General features: G+C 41.2%; 1 protein-coding gene and 1 long non-coding RNA gene across 3 annotated transcripts; one reads left to right on the top strand and one right to left on the bottom strand.

Annotated features, from left to right (window-relative positions):
- The first annotated feature begins 3,012 nt into the window (after positions 1-3,012).
- LOC129654637 (uncharacterized) lies at positions 3,013-3,587 on the top strand. The gene is made up of 2 exons (XR_008715552.1): positions 3,013-3,136; positions 3,440-3,587. It is a non-coding gene; the product is annotated as an uncharacterized LOC129654637 (long non-coding RNA).
- Positions 3,588-8,632: 5,045 nt separating this feature from the next.
- RIT1 (Ras like without CAAX 1) lies at positions 8,633-17,874 on the bottom strand. Of its 2 annotated transcripts, none has more exons than XM_055584017.1 (6): positions 17,719-17,874; positions 17,121-17,265; positions 16,891-16,947; positions 14,381-14,454; positions 13,968-14,159; positions 8,633-11,333 (listed from the first exon to the last, which is right to left on the bottom strand). In XM_055584017.1, the coding sequence occupies exons 2-6, from the start codon at positions 17,221-17,223 to the stop codon at positions 11,103-11,105; spliced, it is 657 nt and encodes a 218-aa protein (XP_055439992.1). In that variant the 5' UTR covers positions 17,224-17,265; positions 17,719-17,874; the 3' UTR covers positions 8,633-11,102. The 2 variants fall into 2 exon arrangements, with proteins under 2 accessions (XP_055439992.1, XP_055439993.1); XM_055584018.1 differs by lacking the exon at positions 17,719-17,874 and adding an exon at positions 17,459-17,587.
- Positions 17,875-18,841: the final 967 nt, after the last annotated feature.

Here is an 18,841-nt window from a genome sequence, read left to right as displayed (position 1 = left end):
AAAACCTTAACAATCATTTTGTCATTTAATCTTATTTCTTGTGCATTTTCTTCCCTGTGTACATTATTCAGGATCTTATTAGAAAATACATAAAGTATATGTTCATAGGAACCAGAAAAAAATTCACCCACAGGCAAACAGTACTAATTTTGGCACATGTCCTTCCAATTTCTTTTAACAACCTTATAATTCCAATCATGGTAGGTAATTTTGTATATTACTTTTTTCTAACGTGATGATATAATAACAATGATAGTAAGATTATCTTGGCACTCAAGATGTTTTTGGCTTTAATTAACAGGAAACCCAATTCAAACTGGCTTAAACATTAAGGAAATGGATCACTTCACCTAACTGGAAGTCCAAAGGCAGGTTAGGCTTCAGAGTTGATACAGTAAAAAGTCACCAATACTATGAGAGGCCCAGGTTCTTTCTGAGGGCCATTCTTATATTCAGTGCTAGCTTAAGGCATAAAATCATTAGTAAGGCTTTTATAATGTTTATAGAAGCACTTTCAGGAGATCGCCTTGGGACCTCTCCTAGAAAAATAAGGTCAATCATTCACAGAAGCCTGTAGCTATTCTTTCCTCTTATCTTGGTGGTCCAAAGTGTATCACCTGGTCATTTCTGAACCAATCACAAGCAAAGACAATGGGATTATCTTCAGACCATTTAGTACTGCCCTGGAACTGAATATGGAAGACGGGTAGATTCTTGAGTAAAATGTCATTTTCTTTGGAAGAAGGAATTGCTACTGGGTGGGCAATGAATAAAGAACGTCGTATAGTTTGTTTTTGGCCACACTGTGCAGCTTGTGGGATCTTAGTTCCCTGACCCAGGGATTGAACGCAGGCTCTCCGCAGTGAAAGAACAGAATCCTAACCACTGGACCACCAAGGAATTCCTACATAGGTTCCTATAGTACCTTTCATTCCAAGGTATTTTATCCTATGATCTTATAACAAACTCTTGGAGAAGAGTTCCTAACCTACCATGTGCCTCACCTTCTAATCTCATTCATTCCCTATACCTTGTGGTTTGAAAAGACGAACAGCCTAGTGCTGGAAGTCCTTTTTAAGTAATTCTAGAAGAACATAAGTTTTAGCCATGGGGCTTAATTTTTCAGAAAACTGAAAACATATCTATTCTTATTCAGTATAACTTTTACAAGATAGTAAACTGGAGAGTATCTCAATTGCCAAATACCATATTAGGTCAAACACACCTTCTGAACACCTGGAAGAATTGCTCAAAACTCTGCTTGGTATTCAAGAACAAACTCCTAGAGGGGGTCTTAAGGCTCAGCAGGCCCAGGAATAGATGTATTAACAGATAAATCAATAAGAGCCTGGTAATTCATTAGCTGCTTTTGTGTTCAGTTCTGGGGAGCTGGTAATTCACCTCAAATGTTCTGTTAAACCTCAATCTAATTGGAAAGCTCTGACAAGGCCATAAGAAGGGTCTCATTTTCTTTTAATAGCAAAAAAAAGCTAACATGATCAAATGCTTATCAATGCTGGGCACCGTTTTAAGCACTTTACACATTTAAAACTCAATCCTTCCAACAACCCTGTTGGATATGTGCTACTATTGTCCCCATTTAACAAATTTAACAGTGGCTTATGCCATTCATAAGCCATGCATCCTGGATTCACCCTGTGGACCTCTGACCCCAGAATCTCTTTCTTCCACTATCAGTACTGGTAGAGACTTCAAAGAAAGATGCAAACAGAGGCTACGGGAACTCATACAAATTAGAATGTGCTCATACTTTTTTAAAAAAAATATTTGACTGTGCCAGGTTTTAGTTGCAGTATGTGGGATCTAGTACCCTGACCAGGGATCGAACCCGGGTCCCCTGAATTTACAGCACGGAGTCTCAGCCACTGGCCCACCAGGGAAGTCGCTGTGCTCATTCATGCTCTTGATGCCAATGTCCTCAAGAATGTTTCAGGATTTCTCTGGTAGTCCAGTGATTAAGATTCCAGCTTTCACTGCAAAGAGTGTGGGTTCAATCTGTGCTAGAGGAACTAAGATCCCACATGCTGTGCAGCACAGCCAAAAAATAAAAACACTGTGGTTTTTTTAGGTGTTTTGGAGGGTTGCTGCTGCTGCTGCTGCTAAGTTGCTTCAGTCATGTCCGACTCTGTGCAACCCCAGAGACGGCAGCCTACCAGGCTCCCCTGTCCCTGGGATTCTCCAGGCAAGAACACTGGAGTGGGTTGCCATTTCCTTCTCCAATGCATGAAACTGAAAAGTGAAAGTGAGGTTGCTCAGTTGTGTCCGACTCTTCCCGAACCCATGGACTGCAGCCTACCAGGCTCCTCTGTCCATGGGATTTTCCAGGCAAGAGTACTGGAGTGGGGTGCCATTGCCTTCTCCGTTTAGAGGGTTGGTTATCTGTTATTGTATGAAACTGGACATTTTTATGATTTACATTCACTCACACCAAATCAGTCTATTTTTAGGCATTTCCAAGATAATATTTAAAGATTATTGTTCACCAAGGGGTTGAAATACTGATTGTTCTTCACCTCTTTTCACTCTCTGTCTCACTTATCCTGCCAACTATGCCAATTGTCTCACTGTATTTCACTGTGCACATTGTTCATTGAACCCAGGGTAGGTAAGCTCAAGCAGAGAAGCTGGAAGAAAGTGCAAGGAGCTGTAAGACCTGCAAACACGTTTATTCTGTCCTGACTGGCACAGCAGCCATAGCAGCAGACACCCTGTATTCTCTCTTCCCATGGTTGACCCAGCAGACACAGCTGAAAGGCAGCCTCACCGCCATAATGCAGCTATAATACAGCCCTGAGGGCATGTCAGGTGAAGCTTATATATGCTTACAGAACAAGCGTAGCCTGTGGCCAAGCCAGTACCTTGTGATGTGTGTGCGCAGTGCTATAAGTGATCTCAGCTGTTACATAATCATTATTTACAAAACGTGGGGCAAGAGCGAGAGGGTGTGGGGCGAGAGAGCCTGACCACCGCCATCTTGGCTAATTTGCTCTTTCCCTACACTCTCCCACTATTTGATCAAATCTCAGAGGAGATTCCACATTTTAGAATCGGAGGCACCCAAAGAACAGAACTGAGACTCCAAGAGCTGTATGCAGTAAAGATTTGTCCAATAAAGGTAGACAGGCAGTGAACAAAATATTGTCTAGGAGGCAGACACAGAAAGCCCTTGCTTCTTCCTCCTATTTACTGAGTTAGAGTTTCAAGAGAAGTTTGGTCTAGAGTTGTTTTTATGACAGGTTTTTTTTTTTTTTTTTTTTTTGGTGATGGTTGTGGTGGTAAATGTATTTTAGCTGCAACCAGAACCACATACTCTCTTGAGGAGTCTAAGGATATGAAAATAAGAGCAGCCTCAGTGTTTTGGGTGGGACTGTGCAAGATATTTCTGACTAAATTGTATATGCATGTGTGTCTTCCACAGAGGCCAACAGAAACTTTTATGTTGGATTACATTGTATTTGAGCACATATTTGGACTCACCTTCATATATATTGTAAGTTTCTCTGCCTCCAGGACTTCACCTACACACTCCTCTGCAAGGAAAATTAGAGAAGCATCTGGTGGGGATATTTCTGGGAGCTGAAGACTTTCTCCTGGCTCAGAGCAAACTGTAATAAACCTAGCAATAACCAGCTCTGGGAAGGGCAGGAAATGACACATGTCCCCACCCCAGCAGCTTTTGTTCAAAAAACTGGGTGACTTAATGATATAATCATGTGTGCTGCAGAATGTACATACTGAACCAAAAGCTGCTCATCATATTTTCTCTCTTTAAAATAAGGGTTATTAGACAAAGCTAAAATATTTCAGTAATTTTTTCCCCAGGTCAACTCATATTTGAAAGTTGGTCAGAGATTTCAAAATAACCTGAACATTAGGACCTAACAGTCCTTTGTGCTCTCCAGTGGTCTCCTTCATAACACGGTATGAGTTTATTTTTCTTGCTTGTCCCCACAGCCAAAGCCCTTTTTTCCTTACTCATTAACTATTAGAGCAGCCTTCTTGTTGCTTACTCCCAGCTGCTCCCCATCCCCACACCGTTCTGTTGTTACATATAGAGCCACAATTTTCCACACCTGTTAACTACAACCTATCACAGCTTTATACAGTCCTTCAATGATCTCCCAAGACACTTGGACATCATCCAGTTCAGTGATCCCTAACCCAGGAACGGCTGAATGGCTAGGTAATGCAATCAGAATCACCTGGGAGGGTTTTGTTTTAACCCTATCAGGTCCTATCAGAAAGCTATGAAGTTGAAATCTCCAGAGGCTAAAGTGAGAAAATGAGAAACAAAACAGCTCTCCAATTGTTTCTTTTCTTTTTTAAATAATTTTATTTTTTGGCTGTGCTGAGTCTTCACTGCTGCACAGGCTTTTCTCTAGTTGCAAGGAGTAGGGGCTACTCTCTAGTTTTGGAGTTTGGGCTTCTCATTGTGTTGGCATCTCTTTTTGCTGAGCATAGGCTCTACGCTGCATGGGCTTCAGCAGTTGCAGCATGTGGGCTCAGTAGTTGCGGTTCCCGGGCTCTAGAGCACAGGCTCAATAGCTTGGTTCCCGGGCTCTAGAGCACAGGCTCAATAGCTGTGGCATATGGGCTTAGTTTCTCTACGGCACGCAGAATCTTCCCAGGTCAGAGATTGAACGCGTATCTCCTGCATTGGCAGACGGGTTCTTTACCACTGAGCCACCAGGGAAGCCCTCCATTGTTTCTGACCCTGGATAAACAGATATTTGAAAATCATGCACCCGTGAGACTAGGCTCTACATTTTTCCACCCTGCCCTATTGGCTCTTGCTATACCCCACCCACCTCTTACTGTTTAACCCCAAGCTTGCTTTGTTATGCCCATTCCATGTACGACACTGTGGTCTTGACTTTTCTAGTTTTGAATCCTGCATCGAAGTTGTCCTACAGACACAACTCAACTTTTTGTCTCAAGTCACTTTTCCTCCTTTGGAGTAATCTTCATGGCCTAATTCCACCTACCAATTTAATCCTAGATCTTGCACTTTTTAAAAATTAGTTAACTGTACTGTTCTGTTTTTTTTTTTTTTTTGGAGCTGTGCTGTGTGGCTTGTGGGATCTTAGTTCCCAAATCAGGGAATGAACCCGAGGCCTCGGCAGTGACAGCACGATCACTGGATTGCCAGAGAATTCTGTTTTTATGTTTCCTACGGATTGCTTTGTCTTCCCTACCAAATGTAAACTCCTGGGAATAGAAACTTTGTGTTAGGAGTTTAGTTAGGTTAACTAACTTACTTTAGCCTAAGGAAGATGGCCACACTCAGGTCTGACTAGAAATAGGTCTGCAAGCCTCTACAGATGGGTTGATTCCCTTATGCTTTCTGATCACACTTTCCTAAAGACTAAAATCCATCCTGGTTCCTGCAGGCCTTACTAGGTCCTTCACTTCTAAACAGTGGTGCCAAACAGATGGCAAGTCAATTCAACTCCTCATTAAAGGAGAATGTGCTTTCTGTAGACAAGTGTTAAGGCAGCTCTAGCCTTCTCCATAACCCACTCCAGTACTCTTGCCTGGAAAATCCCATGGACAGAGGAGCCTGGTGGGCTGCAGTCCATGGGGTAGCTAGGAGTCAGACACGACTGAGCGACTTCACTTTCACTTTCATGCTTTGGAGAAGGAAATGGCAACCCACTCCAGTGTTCTTGCCTGGAGAATCCCAGGGACGGGGGAGCCTGGTGGGCTGCCGTCTATGGGGTCGCACAGAGTCGGACATGACTGAAGCGACTTAGCAGCAGCAGCAGCTTTCTCCATGGGCTTCCCTGGTGGCTCAGTGATAAAGAATCCACCACCTGCCGGTGCAGGAGATGCGGGAGATGTGGGTTTGATCCCTGGCTTGGGAAGATCCCCTGGAGAAGGAAATGACAACCCACTCCAGTATTCTTGCCTGAGAAATCCCATGCACAGAGGAGCCTGGCGGGCTACAGTTCATGGTGTCACAAAGAGGTAGGCAGGACTTAGCAACTAAATGACAATAAGCTTTCTTCATGGATATGGGTGTAGGCTAGTCAAACATGAGAAGAGCACACCACTGAAACAGTTAACCAATAAAACAGCAAGGAATAGCAAGACTCACCTTCCAACTTTCACTGAAAAAAAAACTGAAAACTTGTGAGTAAAATATAGTTTCAAATTATTCTAATTCATGCTATATCTAATTATTGATGGCCAATACTTAGTGGGGAGAAAGAAAGACAAAATTAATTTGTGCAATGAGAACATTTAGAGATACTTTGAAGATAGGGTGAATGATATCTTCGGTCATAAATCTAGGATTTCCACCTACTTCCCTGTATGACGTTACCGTCTGAGTTTCAGTTCCAGCTGAGCTAATGAAATGTGAGAATAAAGATTTGAAAATAAATTTTAATTTGAAGCTGAACAAATCCAGGATTACTGCAACTCCAATGTTTCCAGTATTAAGCCATCTTTTAAAGCCAAGTGCCCTGTCGGTGTTAATAAGGACTTTTAAAAATAAGACTTCAAATTTATCTCATCTTTCTCAAGATTGAGTTTGGAAAAAGTGCAACGTGGCCAATCATTTGTCAATGGCATACTAAACTTATATAAGCAATTTCTTCTTAAATAAGTAATAAATACCAGCAATGAGGAATTTCAGAAATTACACCTCTGATGTTATCTCCTTATTATTCTATTCTGGTCAAATGCAATCTCTCCTCAATCTGTCTCCTCTTCCATTCACTTTTTAACTTGGCAGCACTGGGTCCTAGCTGAGGCATGCAGGTTCTTTAGTTGCAGCGTGTGAGATCTAGTTCCCTGAACAGTAGTCTCGTGTATTTTAGCCACTGGAGCACCAGGGAAGTCCTTCCCATTTACTTTTTAAAAATTTGGCCATGCTGGGGTTTTTTTTGCAGCTCACAGGTTTTCTCCAGTTGCAGTGAGCAGGGGCTACTCACTGCAGTGGCTTCTTATTGCGGAGCACAGGCTCTGGGGTCCCCCAGCTCAATAGTTGTAGCACAGAGGCTTAGTTGCCCGCAACGTGTTGAACCTTCCCAGAACAAGGATGGAACCCATGCCCCCTACCTTGGCAGGCAGATTCCTAACCACTGGACCACCAGGGAAATCCCAGTCTTGCGTCTCTGTTGTGGCACATGGGCTTCTTAAATTGTGGCACAGTCTTAGTTGCCCCATGGCATGTGGGGTCTTAGTTCCCCGAGCAGGGATCAAACCCGGTTACCCTGCATCAGGGGCAGATTCTTAACCACTTGATCACCAGGGAAGACCCCTTCACTTAAGAGAGTCAACTCCACTGATCTGCCAGGCCATTGTAAATCCTTCCTTCTTTGAATCCTTGTTAACACTCCCACTTTGAAGCATGTAATCTATTAAAGATTGATCTCTAGTTGTTTTGTATATGCAAATTTTATCAAAGCTGCAGAGCTGGGAGCTTTTTAGTCCTTTGACTGTATCAGAATCCCTCACACCTCTAAGCAAACAGGGCTTAGTGTATATAACTGTCCATAAATATTTCAACTGTAATTCCACTGCCTATCCTAAGCGGTTACATTAGAATATGGAATGCTCCTCTTCCATCACCCGTTTAATAGTGGACACTCTGATAGTTACTGACCTACTCAATAAGTGTTAAATAATGAGGACACAAAATATATTTCTCTAATGTCTAAACTGGGCTTCCCTGGTGGCTCAGACAGTAAAGAATCTGCCTGCAATGCAGGAGACCCAGGTTTGATCCCTGGGTCAGGAAGATCCCCTGGAGAAGGGAATGGCTACCCACTCCAGTATTCTTCCCTGGAAAAATCCAAGGACAGAGGAGCCTGGTGGGCTATAGTCCATGGGGTCACAAAGTCGGACAAGACTGAGCAACTAACACTTTCACTTTCTCAATGTCTAAATTAAGTCCTCTCTACCAACACTGATGCCTATTTAGAGTAGTGGAGATAAAAGCAATGACCTTCACATAAAAGATTATTCCTCATTGTCTCACATTTAGCTTATATACTTGAAACAACTTGAATTAACCCTTGATCAAGTGACAAATGCGATACTACTTTAAACATGCTTTTTTCTGTCTTCTCACTGAAGAGGTAAGCTCTTTTTTAAACAAAATTTTGCCTCATCCCTCTGCCTCTTCCCAGAGATGCTGGGGTCTCAGAGGGTCCCTCAGGCACCTGGAGGCAGCAGTTCACTCTGCACCCCACTTTCTCCAATGGCATGGCCAAATACCAAGTGTCATTGGTCTACTGGCTCCAGGATGGGGACAGTGTCTGAGGTCAGGAATCAGAGCCAGGAGGTGCCTGGAACTGGGACCTCAGCTCACTGAGACAAGGGGGAACCTCTTCAGCCGTTGGACGCAGCACCTCCACCTCCCTCCTTGCCCCTCAAGCTTTGCGAGCACCGAGGTAATCTCTTTGGATGAAGGGGCATTCCATGGCATGCTCCTGAGTACCTGACACAGCTGTTCTGTACATGGTAGACACTCAAAACTTTTTTCAATGAATATTTTCCAGAATATAAAATCTCACAGTATTTTTTTCTTAAAATGACCTCTGTATACCAATTCCAAACATTTCTACCCACACATAGGTAAATAAAGGAAAGGCCCAATAAGTTGTTTAAAAGTTTTGTATTGCGTCATACAAACTGTCTTCAAAAACAAGTGCATAAGTGAAAATTTTTTCTTCCCTTTGCTCCCCAAACATTACAGTAGACCAATTCTTGCTAATAGATCACAAAGGTAAAACATTATGTCCCCTTTTGAATTCTAAACAATTAATTCTAGACACCAGCTTCCAAATTTTGTAATTTACCAATCTGGTATGGACATAAACAGTTCCAGTGCTTTTCAACTTATCTATCCCTGAATTTTTCTCTCATCAAAGTTCCAGGCAGTAATTGATTTTAATGCCCTCAAATTAGATAAAGCTGACTATTTAGAGCTTATAAATTATTTACACTATACAATCACTAACAATAGAACTATGACCTACACATTACACCCCTCTAACTACTTAGCACCATGAACAGAATTCTCAATACTAATTGATGGGCTAATTATTCCAATGATCAAATACATGACACTGATAGTCTTAAAAACACTCATTTGTTATTCTTCTTACCTACAATAGAAATTCCTTCCTGTCTTAAAGATTTTTTTTCTGGCAATATTCTCTGCTGCCTTGACTGTCCTGAACTTCTTGCTTGATGCTAATAACAATTCCCTACGTCACTAGTAATGAGAAGCTAAGGCAGTAAACCCAACAGGCTCTAAGCCAGTTTAAACGTGGTGAAACACCACTCACAGAACTGCACTGTACTTATCTTCTGCCATGGTTCTCCAAAGTGCTATGATTCCATTAAGATATTTGTCCTGCATAGATTCAAATTCTGTATCTTTCACTTTTGGATGGCTTGAGTACCATAAAACATGATTTATTTGGTCGCAAAAACATCTCCATGAGTTTCAAAAGGGATCACTGCTCAGCTAAAAAAGTTACAATCATCACTTTTCTTTAAACCCAGAACATATACCACTGATTGGAAGGAAAAACCCCATCCTTCTGTTGGTAATAAAAGTGGAAAACAGTAAGCTGAGCTGTGTACTTTTTAAAAGGTGCTCCACAAAGTCATGTTCTGAAAGTGGTCACAAACACTGCTTCAGTGACATTTAATGTTCAACATATGCTACGTTACTCTTAGCACTTTTGGACTTAATCTCCACACATAACAAGTTCAGGTATCAAAATAATCCTGGTTCTAAAAGAAAGAGCTCACCACCAATATTTAAAGCTGATTCTTCCCAAGAAGATAGGATAGTTTTTCCACTATGCAGTTATCAAAGTGGTATTCTCTTAGGCTAAGCTTTGTCAAGGCTCAGACAAAACCCTGAGGGGAACTTAGCAAGGTCTTATAAAGAAACCTTCAATGAGAAACTCAACACATGGGAATTTTAAAGCTTCAAGATTGGCTCATTAAACAGAAATGCCACAGGCTTTCTTAGAACACTGAGTCTAGTGATTGTCTATGTCAAGGAGGCACATACACAATTTTACTAACTCCTGATTAGTCTCTTCTGTATGGACAATGCAGTCAGTCTGACGAAGGGCCTATAAAACATTTTGCCAGGCTTAGCTCTTCTAGAGAGCATGGAGAAGTGAGGGGAAAGCACTAGGAAGCAATTAATCTAAGTGTATGGTGAGTGCATCTCTGGGGAAAAAAATAAACCTGTACAAGGCAATGGCTATCCCAACCAAGGATTTAGATTAAACAAGAGTTTAGTAATCTAGTAATGGTTTCCAAAGTGTTTACCTTTGAAGGTAAAGAAAGGTATAACCCTGAAAGGAACAGTAAAATAACACTGTAGGAGAAAGAAAGCTTCATTACATTTTACTTGTTTGTTCTCATTCATCCCAGTGAATTTGGGTCAAATGTGTACTTCTTAGAAAAGACAGGCTCCTCTGGGGAGCACTGTTCTGATCCTACCTTTTTCTAGCAAGTTCCTGCAAAAACATACAGCCTGATTTCCCCATTCTCATCACTATCTGCAACAGGAGTCAGTTCCATAGCTATCGGCTGAACTTTAGCACTGATCTCTGTAGAACTGATTTCCCGATATGATTTTTGTTCTGTCTCCAGGAAGCACAGCATGAATAGAAAAGATAGAAGTCCTTCCCAGGAAATTGCAGTTGGGACTGCAAGAGAGTGCAGAATAGTGCATGGCAAAAAATTCCTCTTGTGAGCTTAGTCAAACACATATGGTATGCATACTCCCCTGGGCATAAAAAACTTACATTAATTAATGTCAGCAACAGAATCCAAAACATTGGTAGATCAAATTCTAATGTGGCAAATTAAAAAGTAGACAGTGCTCCACTGGGTTAATAAAATCAGAATTAGCTAAGAGACAATCCTTTAAATGCCACATCATTGAAATCTCCTAGTGGGCATGTCCCCTTCATCAGTTACTTTTAAAATAACAGTCATAACAGGAGAAAGAACAAGCACCATGCTCACTAATGCAGATTACTGGACTGCTCTGATTAAGCACTGCAGTTCACAGATAAACATTTCACATCTTTCCTTCAAGTTACTGAATCTTTCTTCTTCCGGAATGGTGATTTTAGCCTCTTCCATACACTGTTTTTGGGCTTAGATTTTTTCTCCATGGCCAGTACTGCCTCCTTTTCTTTCCTACGAATCTCCCGGACAAGGGCATGGAATACATCATCGATGTAGTAGCGGTATGCAGCAGATGTCTCAAAAAAGGGGCAGCTGAATTCTCGGGCCAAAGCCAATCCTTCTTCCTTGGTGACCTTTAAAAATGTAAACAAGAGAAAACTTATAGTGGTAATAGCATAGTGGAATTTTAGCTGAGCTATTTAAAATCCTAAAAGACAATATTGTTAAAGTGCTGCACTCACTATGTCAACAAATCTGGAAAACTCAGCAGTGGCCACTGGACTGGAAAAGGTCAGTTTTCATTCCAATCCCAAAGAAAGGAAATGATAAAGAATGTTCAAACTACCGTACAATTGTGCACATTTCACATGCTAGCAAGGTAATGCTTAAAATCCTTCAAGCTAGGCTTCAGCAGTACGTGAATCAAGAACTTCCAGATGTACAAGCTGGATTTAGAAAAGGTAGAGGAACCAGAGATCAAATTGCCAACATCTGCTGATCATAAAAAAAGCAAGTGAGTTCCAGAAAAACTGCTTCATTGACCACGCTAAAGCCTTTTTAACTCTGTGGATCACAACAAACTGTGGAAAATTCTTAAAGAGACAGGAAAGCAGACCACCTTACCTATCGCCTGAGAAACCTGTATGCAGATCAAGAAGCAACAGTTAGGACCTTACATGGAACAACAGACTGGTTCAAAATTGGGAAAGAAGTATGACAAGGCTGTATACTGTCACCCTATTTATTTAACTTATATGTGGAGTACATCAGCGAAATGCCAAACTGGATGAAGCACAAGCTGGAATCAAGATTGCCGGGAAAAATATCAACAACCTCAGATATGCAAATGATACCACTCGAATGGCAGAAAGTGAAGAGGAACTAAAGAGCCTCTTGAGGAAAGTCAAAGAGGAGAGAGAAAAAGCTGGCTTAAAACTCAACACTCAAAAAACTAAGATCATGGCATTTGTTTCTATCACTTCATGGGAAATAGATGGGGAAAAAGTGGAAACAGTGACAGATTTTATTTTTGGGGTTCCAAATTCACAGCAGACAGTGATTTTAGTCATGAAATTAAAAGATGCTTGCTCCTCGGAAGGAAAGTTATGACAAGGCTAGCCAGCATATTAAAAAGCAGAGACATTACTTTGCCAACAAAAGTCTATATAGTCAAAGCTATGGTTTTTCTAGTAGTCATGTATGGATGTGAGAGTTGGACCATAAAGAAGGCTGGGTGCTGAAGAATTGATGCTTTTCAGCTGTGGTGCTGGAGAAGACTCTTGAGAGTTCCTTGGATAGCAAGGATATCAAACCAGTCAATCCTAAAGGAAATCAACCCTGTATATTCACTGGAAAAGACCGTGATGCTGGGAAAGATTGAGGGCAGGAGGAAAAGCGGTGACAGAGGATGAGATGGTTGGATGGCATCACTGAAACTCGGTGGTTTGATGAGTTTGAGCAAACTGGGAGATAGTGAAGGACAGGGAAGCCTGGTGTGCTGCAGTTCACAGGATCGCAGTGTCAGACAAAACTCAGCGACTATACAACAACAGTAGACGCCCCAAAGTGAAGGTAACAGGAAGAGACCTCTCCAACTCTGGAGATGAACAAGCAGAGCACAGTGATATCTGTATTGTTGAGAGGCTGGATTATTTCACTTCTAAGACTCCTTCCATCTTCAAATTATGTGATTCTATTTCTAGTCTATTTTAAAGGTAACTTTTGGAACAGGGAATATTTATAGATGTCAAATATACAATCTTAATTTCCTCATACATTTCAAGAAAGTAAATCACAAGGCAATGAGAAGTTATAATTAAGCTATAATACTGAAAACCATAAGAACCTGAAATCAACATATCAAATTATGAATAGAACATAATTTCTCCTACTTTTGGACATTTAGCCTTTTTCTAATTTTCTGCTGCCATTAATAGCCTAGCAACAAATATTTTATATATAAATCCCTGAATAGATTATTCTGAAGAGAAAGCAACCAAGAAACATCACGAACTTAAGTACTATCCAATTACTTCTAGAAATTTTGTACCATTCATTGCCTTCACTAGTGGTGATAAATATGCCCCTTTCACTACACCTTCATCTGTATACCAAAAAGCAAAATTTTAAACGCTGCTGCTAATTTGAAGGGTATCACTCATTCTAAAATCCTCTACAATTTCTCTTATTCTTCCTCTACTGGGATCATAATCCTCACCATCAGGAAGTATACTTTGAAGCCGAAGTTTCTCTCTTTGCAACATAAAGAGACTTATTTCTGAGGTTTTAGGAAATGAAAATCCCATGATACCTCCATCTGTGCTTGTGCTCTCTTGTGTCTCTTTTCAACCCTTTGGACTATAGCCTGCTAGGCTCCTCTGTCCATGGAATTTTCCAGGCAAGAACACTCGAGTGGGTAGCCATGTCCTCCTCCAGATCTCCCCAACCCATGGATCGAACTCACGTTTCCTGTGTCTCCTGCACTGCAGGTGGGTTCTTTACTGGCTGAGCCATCAGGGTAGTCCATGATGCCTCACTTAAAGTGTATCCTATTTGTCATCTGATTTGTCACCTGTGGATTTTGTCCTGTAAACTGATTCTTACAATCCAGACTTTACCCAAAATAATAGCAAGATATAGGGACATTTTCCAGGCTGGGGAGAAGCTAATTTTAAATTTTCATTTTAAGACACAGAAATGTATAAACCGAGAAACACAAATGACTAATCTCACACGATTACATATAGCATTTTCTAGTTTATCCTCACCTGTCTTAGCTGCTTTAGGTCAGACTTGTTTCCCACAAGAACCACAGGAGTATCATCAGTACGTCGAACTCGATAAATAAGCTGTTTAAACTCCCGAACTTCATGGAAACTTCGACGATCGGTAATGGAGTAACAGATGATAAACCCTTCTCCTGCCCTCATATACTGATCCCGCATGGCCGTAAACTCTGCCTAGAGGGAAACAAGGGTCATTAGTGTACTGATACAAGCTAAAACTATACATACTTTAATTATTTAGTTCAGATCAAAGAGAGATGTTTGTTACCTGCTGTCCTGAGTCAGAGTGCATGAAAAATTAAAGAAATGAACCAGTGATCTTCTCTGCTTAAGTCTTTCCCTCCCCTTTACTAGCACGAAAAGGCCTTTACTCATAGCATTTTGAGATTTAATACCTGTCCAGCTGTATCCAAAATGTCCAGATTGGCAGGCTCATCATCAATACGGATCCGGATTTTATAAGCATCTTCTACAGGAGGGAAGAGAGGCAGTACTATCAACTCATAAATGCAGGAATATGCAAACTTATTCTGAAATTCATCTTATGGAGAAGATGATTACACACGAGTTTCTTTAAGTGCCCAGATGTTCAAAGGAAGCCCCTAAATCCATTCAGATATATAAATTGGGTCTTCAACTAATTTTTTTCTTCCACATAAGCCATGACATAAGTTTATTCATTGCTTAAACTTCTCAGACTTTACCTACAATTCTAAACTAAAAAAGAGCTCAGAGATTTATCTTTTTGAAAAGTGTTAGGCCATAAAACTTCGCCATTTATTAAATAGTTATTAAACACTAAGCATTAAGTGATTTATATATATTAACTCATTCAATAGTGACAATAATTCAGTGAGGTGGTATTAACTCCATTTTACAGATAAAAAAAACTAAATGTTACAAAGTTCATTAAAGCTTTATTTACAGTTCCTCATTTTTAATACAGGAAAAAGAAATATCAGAGTCTCCTAGAGAATCCATATAGTCAAAATGTCTCCTTTATGTATATTATTATGGTAATTTTGGGGGGAAAAAAGCCTATTTCCACCATTCAAACATTTGCTCCTTACACCCTGATGTATTTCCTTCAAACAGTTTTTCTTGAATCCCTGCTTCTGACTCTTCCTCAAAGATGAAGGGCCTACTAAACCAATGATTTTCAAACTACAGGTCATGTACCCATCAGTATTTGTGAGTTGTGGATGAATTTAATGGGTTAGGACCAGCATTAAAATAAACAAGGAGAAATCTAAAATGAAAGAGGAAATACAAAAATGCAACATAAGTAGTGAGGTAAATAGAGTTTCACGGTATTTTAATTACATATACATATGTACAAATGTATACTTATATGTGCATGTTACAATATAAAGATTTTCTTCTTAGATTTAGCAGCCAAAGTTTGCAACAAACTTGCCCTAAATTAGAAACTAAATGAGAGGCTTCTCCCATGGGATTTTCCAGGCAAGAGTACTGGAGTGGGTTGCCATTTCCTTCCCCAGGGGATCTTCCTGACCCAGGGATCGAACCCAGGTCTCCTGCATTGCAAGCAGACACTTTACCCTCTGAGCCACCAGGGAAGCACAAATGAGAGCAGACACCCGTATCTTTTTGCTCACTACTGTAATCCCAGGGCCTAACACAGTGCTTGGCACATAACTCAATAGGTAAAAGTATCTGTTGTTGAATCAGATAATATTGTCAGAAGAGCAGCTGAGTAGGGGGGGAGGGGAACTTTTTCAGGGGACAAGGTTTTAGTTTTTTTGGGGGGTGGGGTGGGGGGGGGAGGGGGTTCACCATGCTGCTTGCAGGATCTTAGTTCCCTGACCAGAGTTGGAACCTGTGCCCCCTCGAATGGAAACAGTCTTAACTACTGGACTGCACCCTCAGGAAAGTCCCAGGAAAAGATAATTCTAAGTAAATTATACTAAGCCCTAAATTAATTTTGTTCCTTAAATTCCCACCACAGTGTGAATTCGTGAACAATGTTCTAAATTTAATATAGTACATGAAAAAATAAGAACTGTTTCTATTTTCCCCAAGCCACAAAAGCATCTACTATATAAAATGACCACATCCAAAGATGGGTTAGCACAGAACACTCATTAGCTTGACCCAATGGAAATTCTCCCGAGACCTGACACAGAGTCACTTCCTGAAAACATAACTAATACAGCCGGCCTTCTGTGCCTCCCCATTCCCATCACAAGTTTTCTATAATCCTGGGATATAACTCCTAAAAATCAAACCTGTCTCCTTATGGTTCAGGAGTAACAGTAATGTACTTAGTGTTTACAGAGAATAGCAATTTTTTTAAAAAATTACTTTTTACTCTCTGTTTTACTAACAACTGAGCATTAAGGACTATGAAAGACAAGAAGAAAGACCTTGCTATGTAATGAACTTGAGGTATAAGGAAGTAAATGAAGCGCTTCTCGTGGAACAAGTAAGTCCAGGCTCTGGATGTCTGGGTTGTAAAGAGTTCAGCAGGCTGGCTCTACTTGTTTTTCTGCTTCCTTTTGTGGAAGTTCAAACCAGCTGACTCATAGTTACAGAGTCAGTCTCAAATCAGACCCTTAGAAAAATGATAGCAAAAGGCTTCTGTTAAGTGGCCCTTAAATTTTTCCTTTAACCTGGCAACATGGTATACCACCCATAAAAATATAACAAAGTCTCCCATTAATGTTCAATAAGACAGACTAAGATGGCTGATGTACATAAATACTTAAGCTAGGAAAAAAGCTTAAGCTTTTGCTTAGCAATCACTATGATACGCTTATTAAATAAGTCTGTTTAGGCACCAACAAAGGATCAAAATATAAATGGTTTAAAACTGTTTCAAAAACTGACACAAAGAAACTTTTATTAGATTTATTTGTAAAACATAAGTGATACTCTGACTTACCAATGGTAGGATCATGATCTTCTGGAAATCGGTGGCTGATGAACTGCATGGTCATGGCTTTAAAACAAGAAATGAAAGGTAAAATCCACACAAAGATGACCCATGGAAAGAACTGTTAAGTATCAATACTGCATGCTAGCCAGTCTCCCAGTTGATTTGGGTGGAAGGTATTTGTTGTAAGCATTTTTCATTCTTATTTCTTGTTAAGATGGAAGAAAAACGTCACCTACCACTTTTCCCTACACCACCAGCACCCAGCATCACTAGTTTATATTCCCGAGACAGCCCTGCAGGGCTGCTACAGCTACCAATTGGGCGAGTCCCAGAATCCATTGTCCTCTTGGAGAATCCCGGGCTGCCCCGAGGAAAAGGCACCTAGAATAAAAGAAAATATTTAATCCAGGATGGAGGCACCCGTGACGACAGTCCTAGTCAGCGCCCTGCTTTTCCATACGCTGGCCTATGACTCCTACTCCCTTTCTGGCGGCCGTAAAAGAAATCCTCACCATCACCTTCCCTCCCCGACAGTTAAGTCTTATGACTTATCACAGGTTTCCCGAATTATTACATTTTCCAGAAAGTCTATAGAGACAAAGACATCTTCAAACCGGGACACAGCAGGAAGGAGTCCAGTGAGAAAGCTGAGGTTTGAAGACCAAAGGAACACCTCCCCTTAGGCCGCAAGGGTCCCCTCCAGCCAGCGGTACCCGGAGGTTCCGCCCCCTCCCCATTCCTCTCTGCGGCCCCCTCCCCCGGCTGCATCTTCGGCCCGCCTTCAGGCCCTCCACCCTTCCGTTTCAGGAGCCAGCCTTCTCCTGCTGCTCTTACCGGTCGGAACTTGAAGGTCTCGGCCGGTCTGATCACCTTCTTCGTCCTCTTCACCCGCGCCGAGGATCCGACACTGACCTGTGACCCCTCCCGCAGCCGGGAAAGATGGCGCCACCAGCGCCCGCGTCCCGACGGGAGGGGCGGGGCAGCCCCGTGACGCCCGCAGCTAGCCACACCCACTCCGGGGAGGGCCATCGTCCCTCCAGGTCCTCAAACCCAGTTCCGCGCCTCACTGCTGAGGGCCCAAGCCCACAAAGGCGTTAACACAATTAACTTACCCAGTACTGTATATAAAAAATTTTAGCCAAATATAATGGGTAAACAAAGGAAACGAACACCCACCAATCCTCCCCAAAAGAGGACCAAGATCAAGTTTAAGGCTTAACAGCAGAAAAAGAAAACTTTCCCCAAATGGACAAGAGCAATGAATTGGGTTCTTAAATGACTTGAGACAATCAGGTCTCAAAGACAACTAGTTAGACTAATCAGATTTCTGCACATATTTTAAGCAAATGTTAAGTGAAATATTTAGAATTTTTTTTTAAATTTTTAAGGAATTTAATGCCTTCCCACAGGAAATAATAATCCAAGAGTTTTCAGGTGGCCTTAAATACAGCACAGATGAAGGAGTTATCAACTATATTTACCTGTAGGTGGCACAAACAACTACACTGGGGAATTTTTCTATTGCAACTTTTGCACCCTTCCTTCTTTTTGAAGCAGATTTTTCCAAGAATAATTTGTATTTCCGTTAAAAATGCTTCCTTCACTCAGTACCTTTAACCATGTTCAATAAAGGAGGACAACAATATGAAAGTGAAAAATATCCATCATAAAAATCCTCTATTTTCATTTGAATTTTTAAGGGTTTACTTTGTACAGTCATAAAACTTTTGGAACTACATGCAAATTTTTGGGTCTATGTATTTTTCTGATGGAGCTATAATAGCATTATGTTGGGACTTCCCTGGTGGCTCAGACGGTAAACAATCTGCCTGCAATGAGGGAGACCCAGGTTTGATCCCTGGGTTAAGAAGATCCCCTGGAGAGGGGAATGGCTACCCACTCCAGTGTTCTTGCCTGGAGAATTCCATGGATATAGGAACCTGGCAGGCTACAGCCC

This window comes from Bubalus kerabau, chromosome 6 (genome assembly GCF_029407905.1).
Source record: "Bubalus kerabau isolate K-KA32 ecotype Philippines breed swamp buffalo chromosome 6, PCC_UOA_SB_1v2, whole genome shotgun sequence".
Classification (NCBI taxonomy): domain Eukaryota; kingdom Metazoa; phylum Chordata; class Mammalia; order Artiodactyla; family Bovidae; genus Bubalus; species Bubalus kerabau.
Note: the sequence above shows the minus strand (reverse complement) of the source record. Positions and strands in the feature narration are given on the sequence as shown.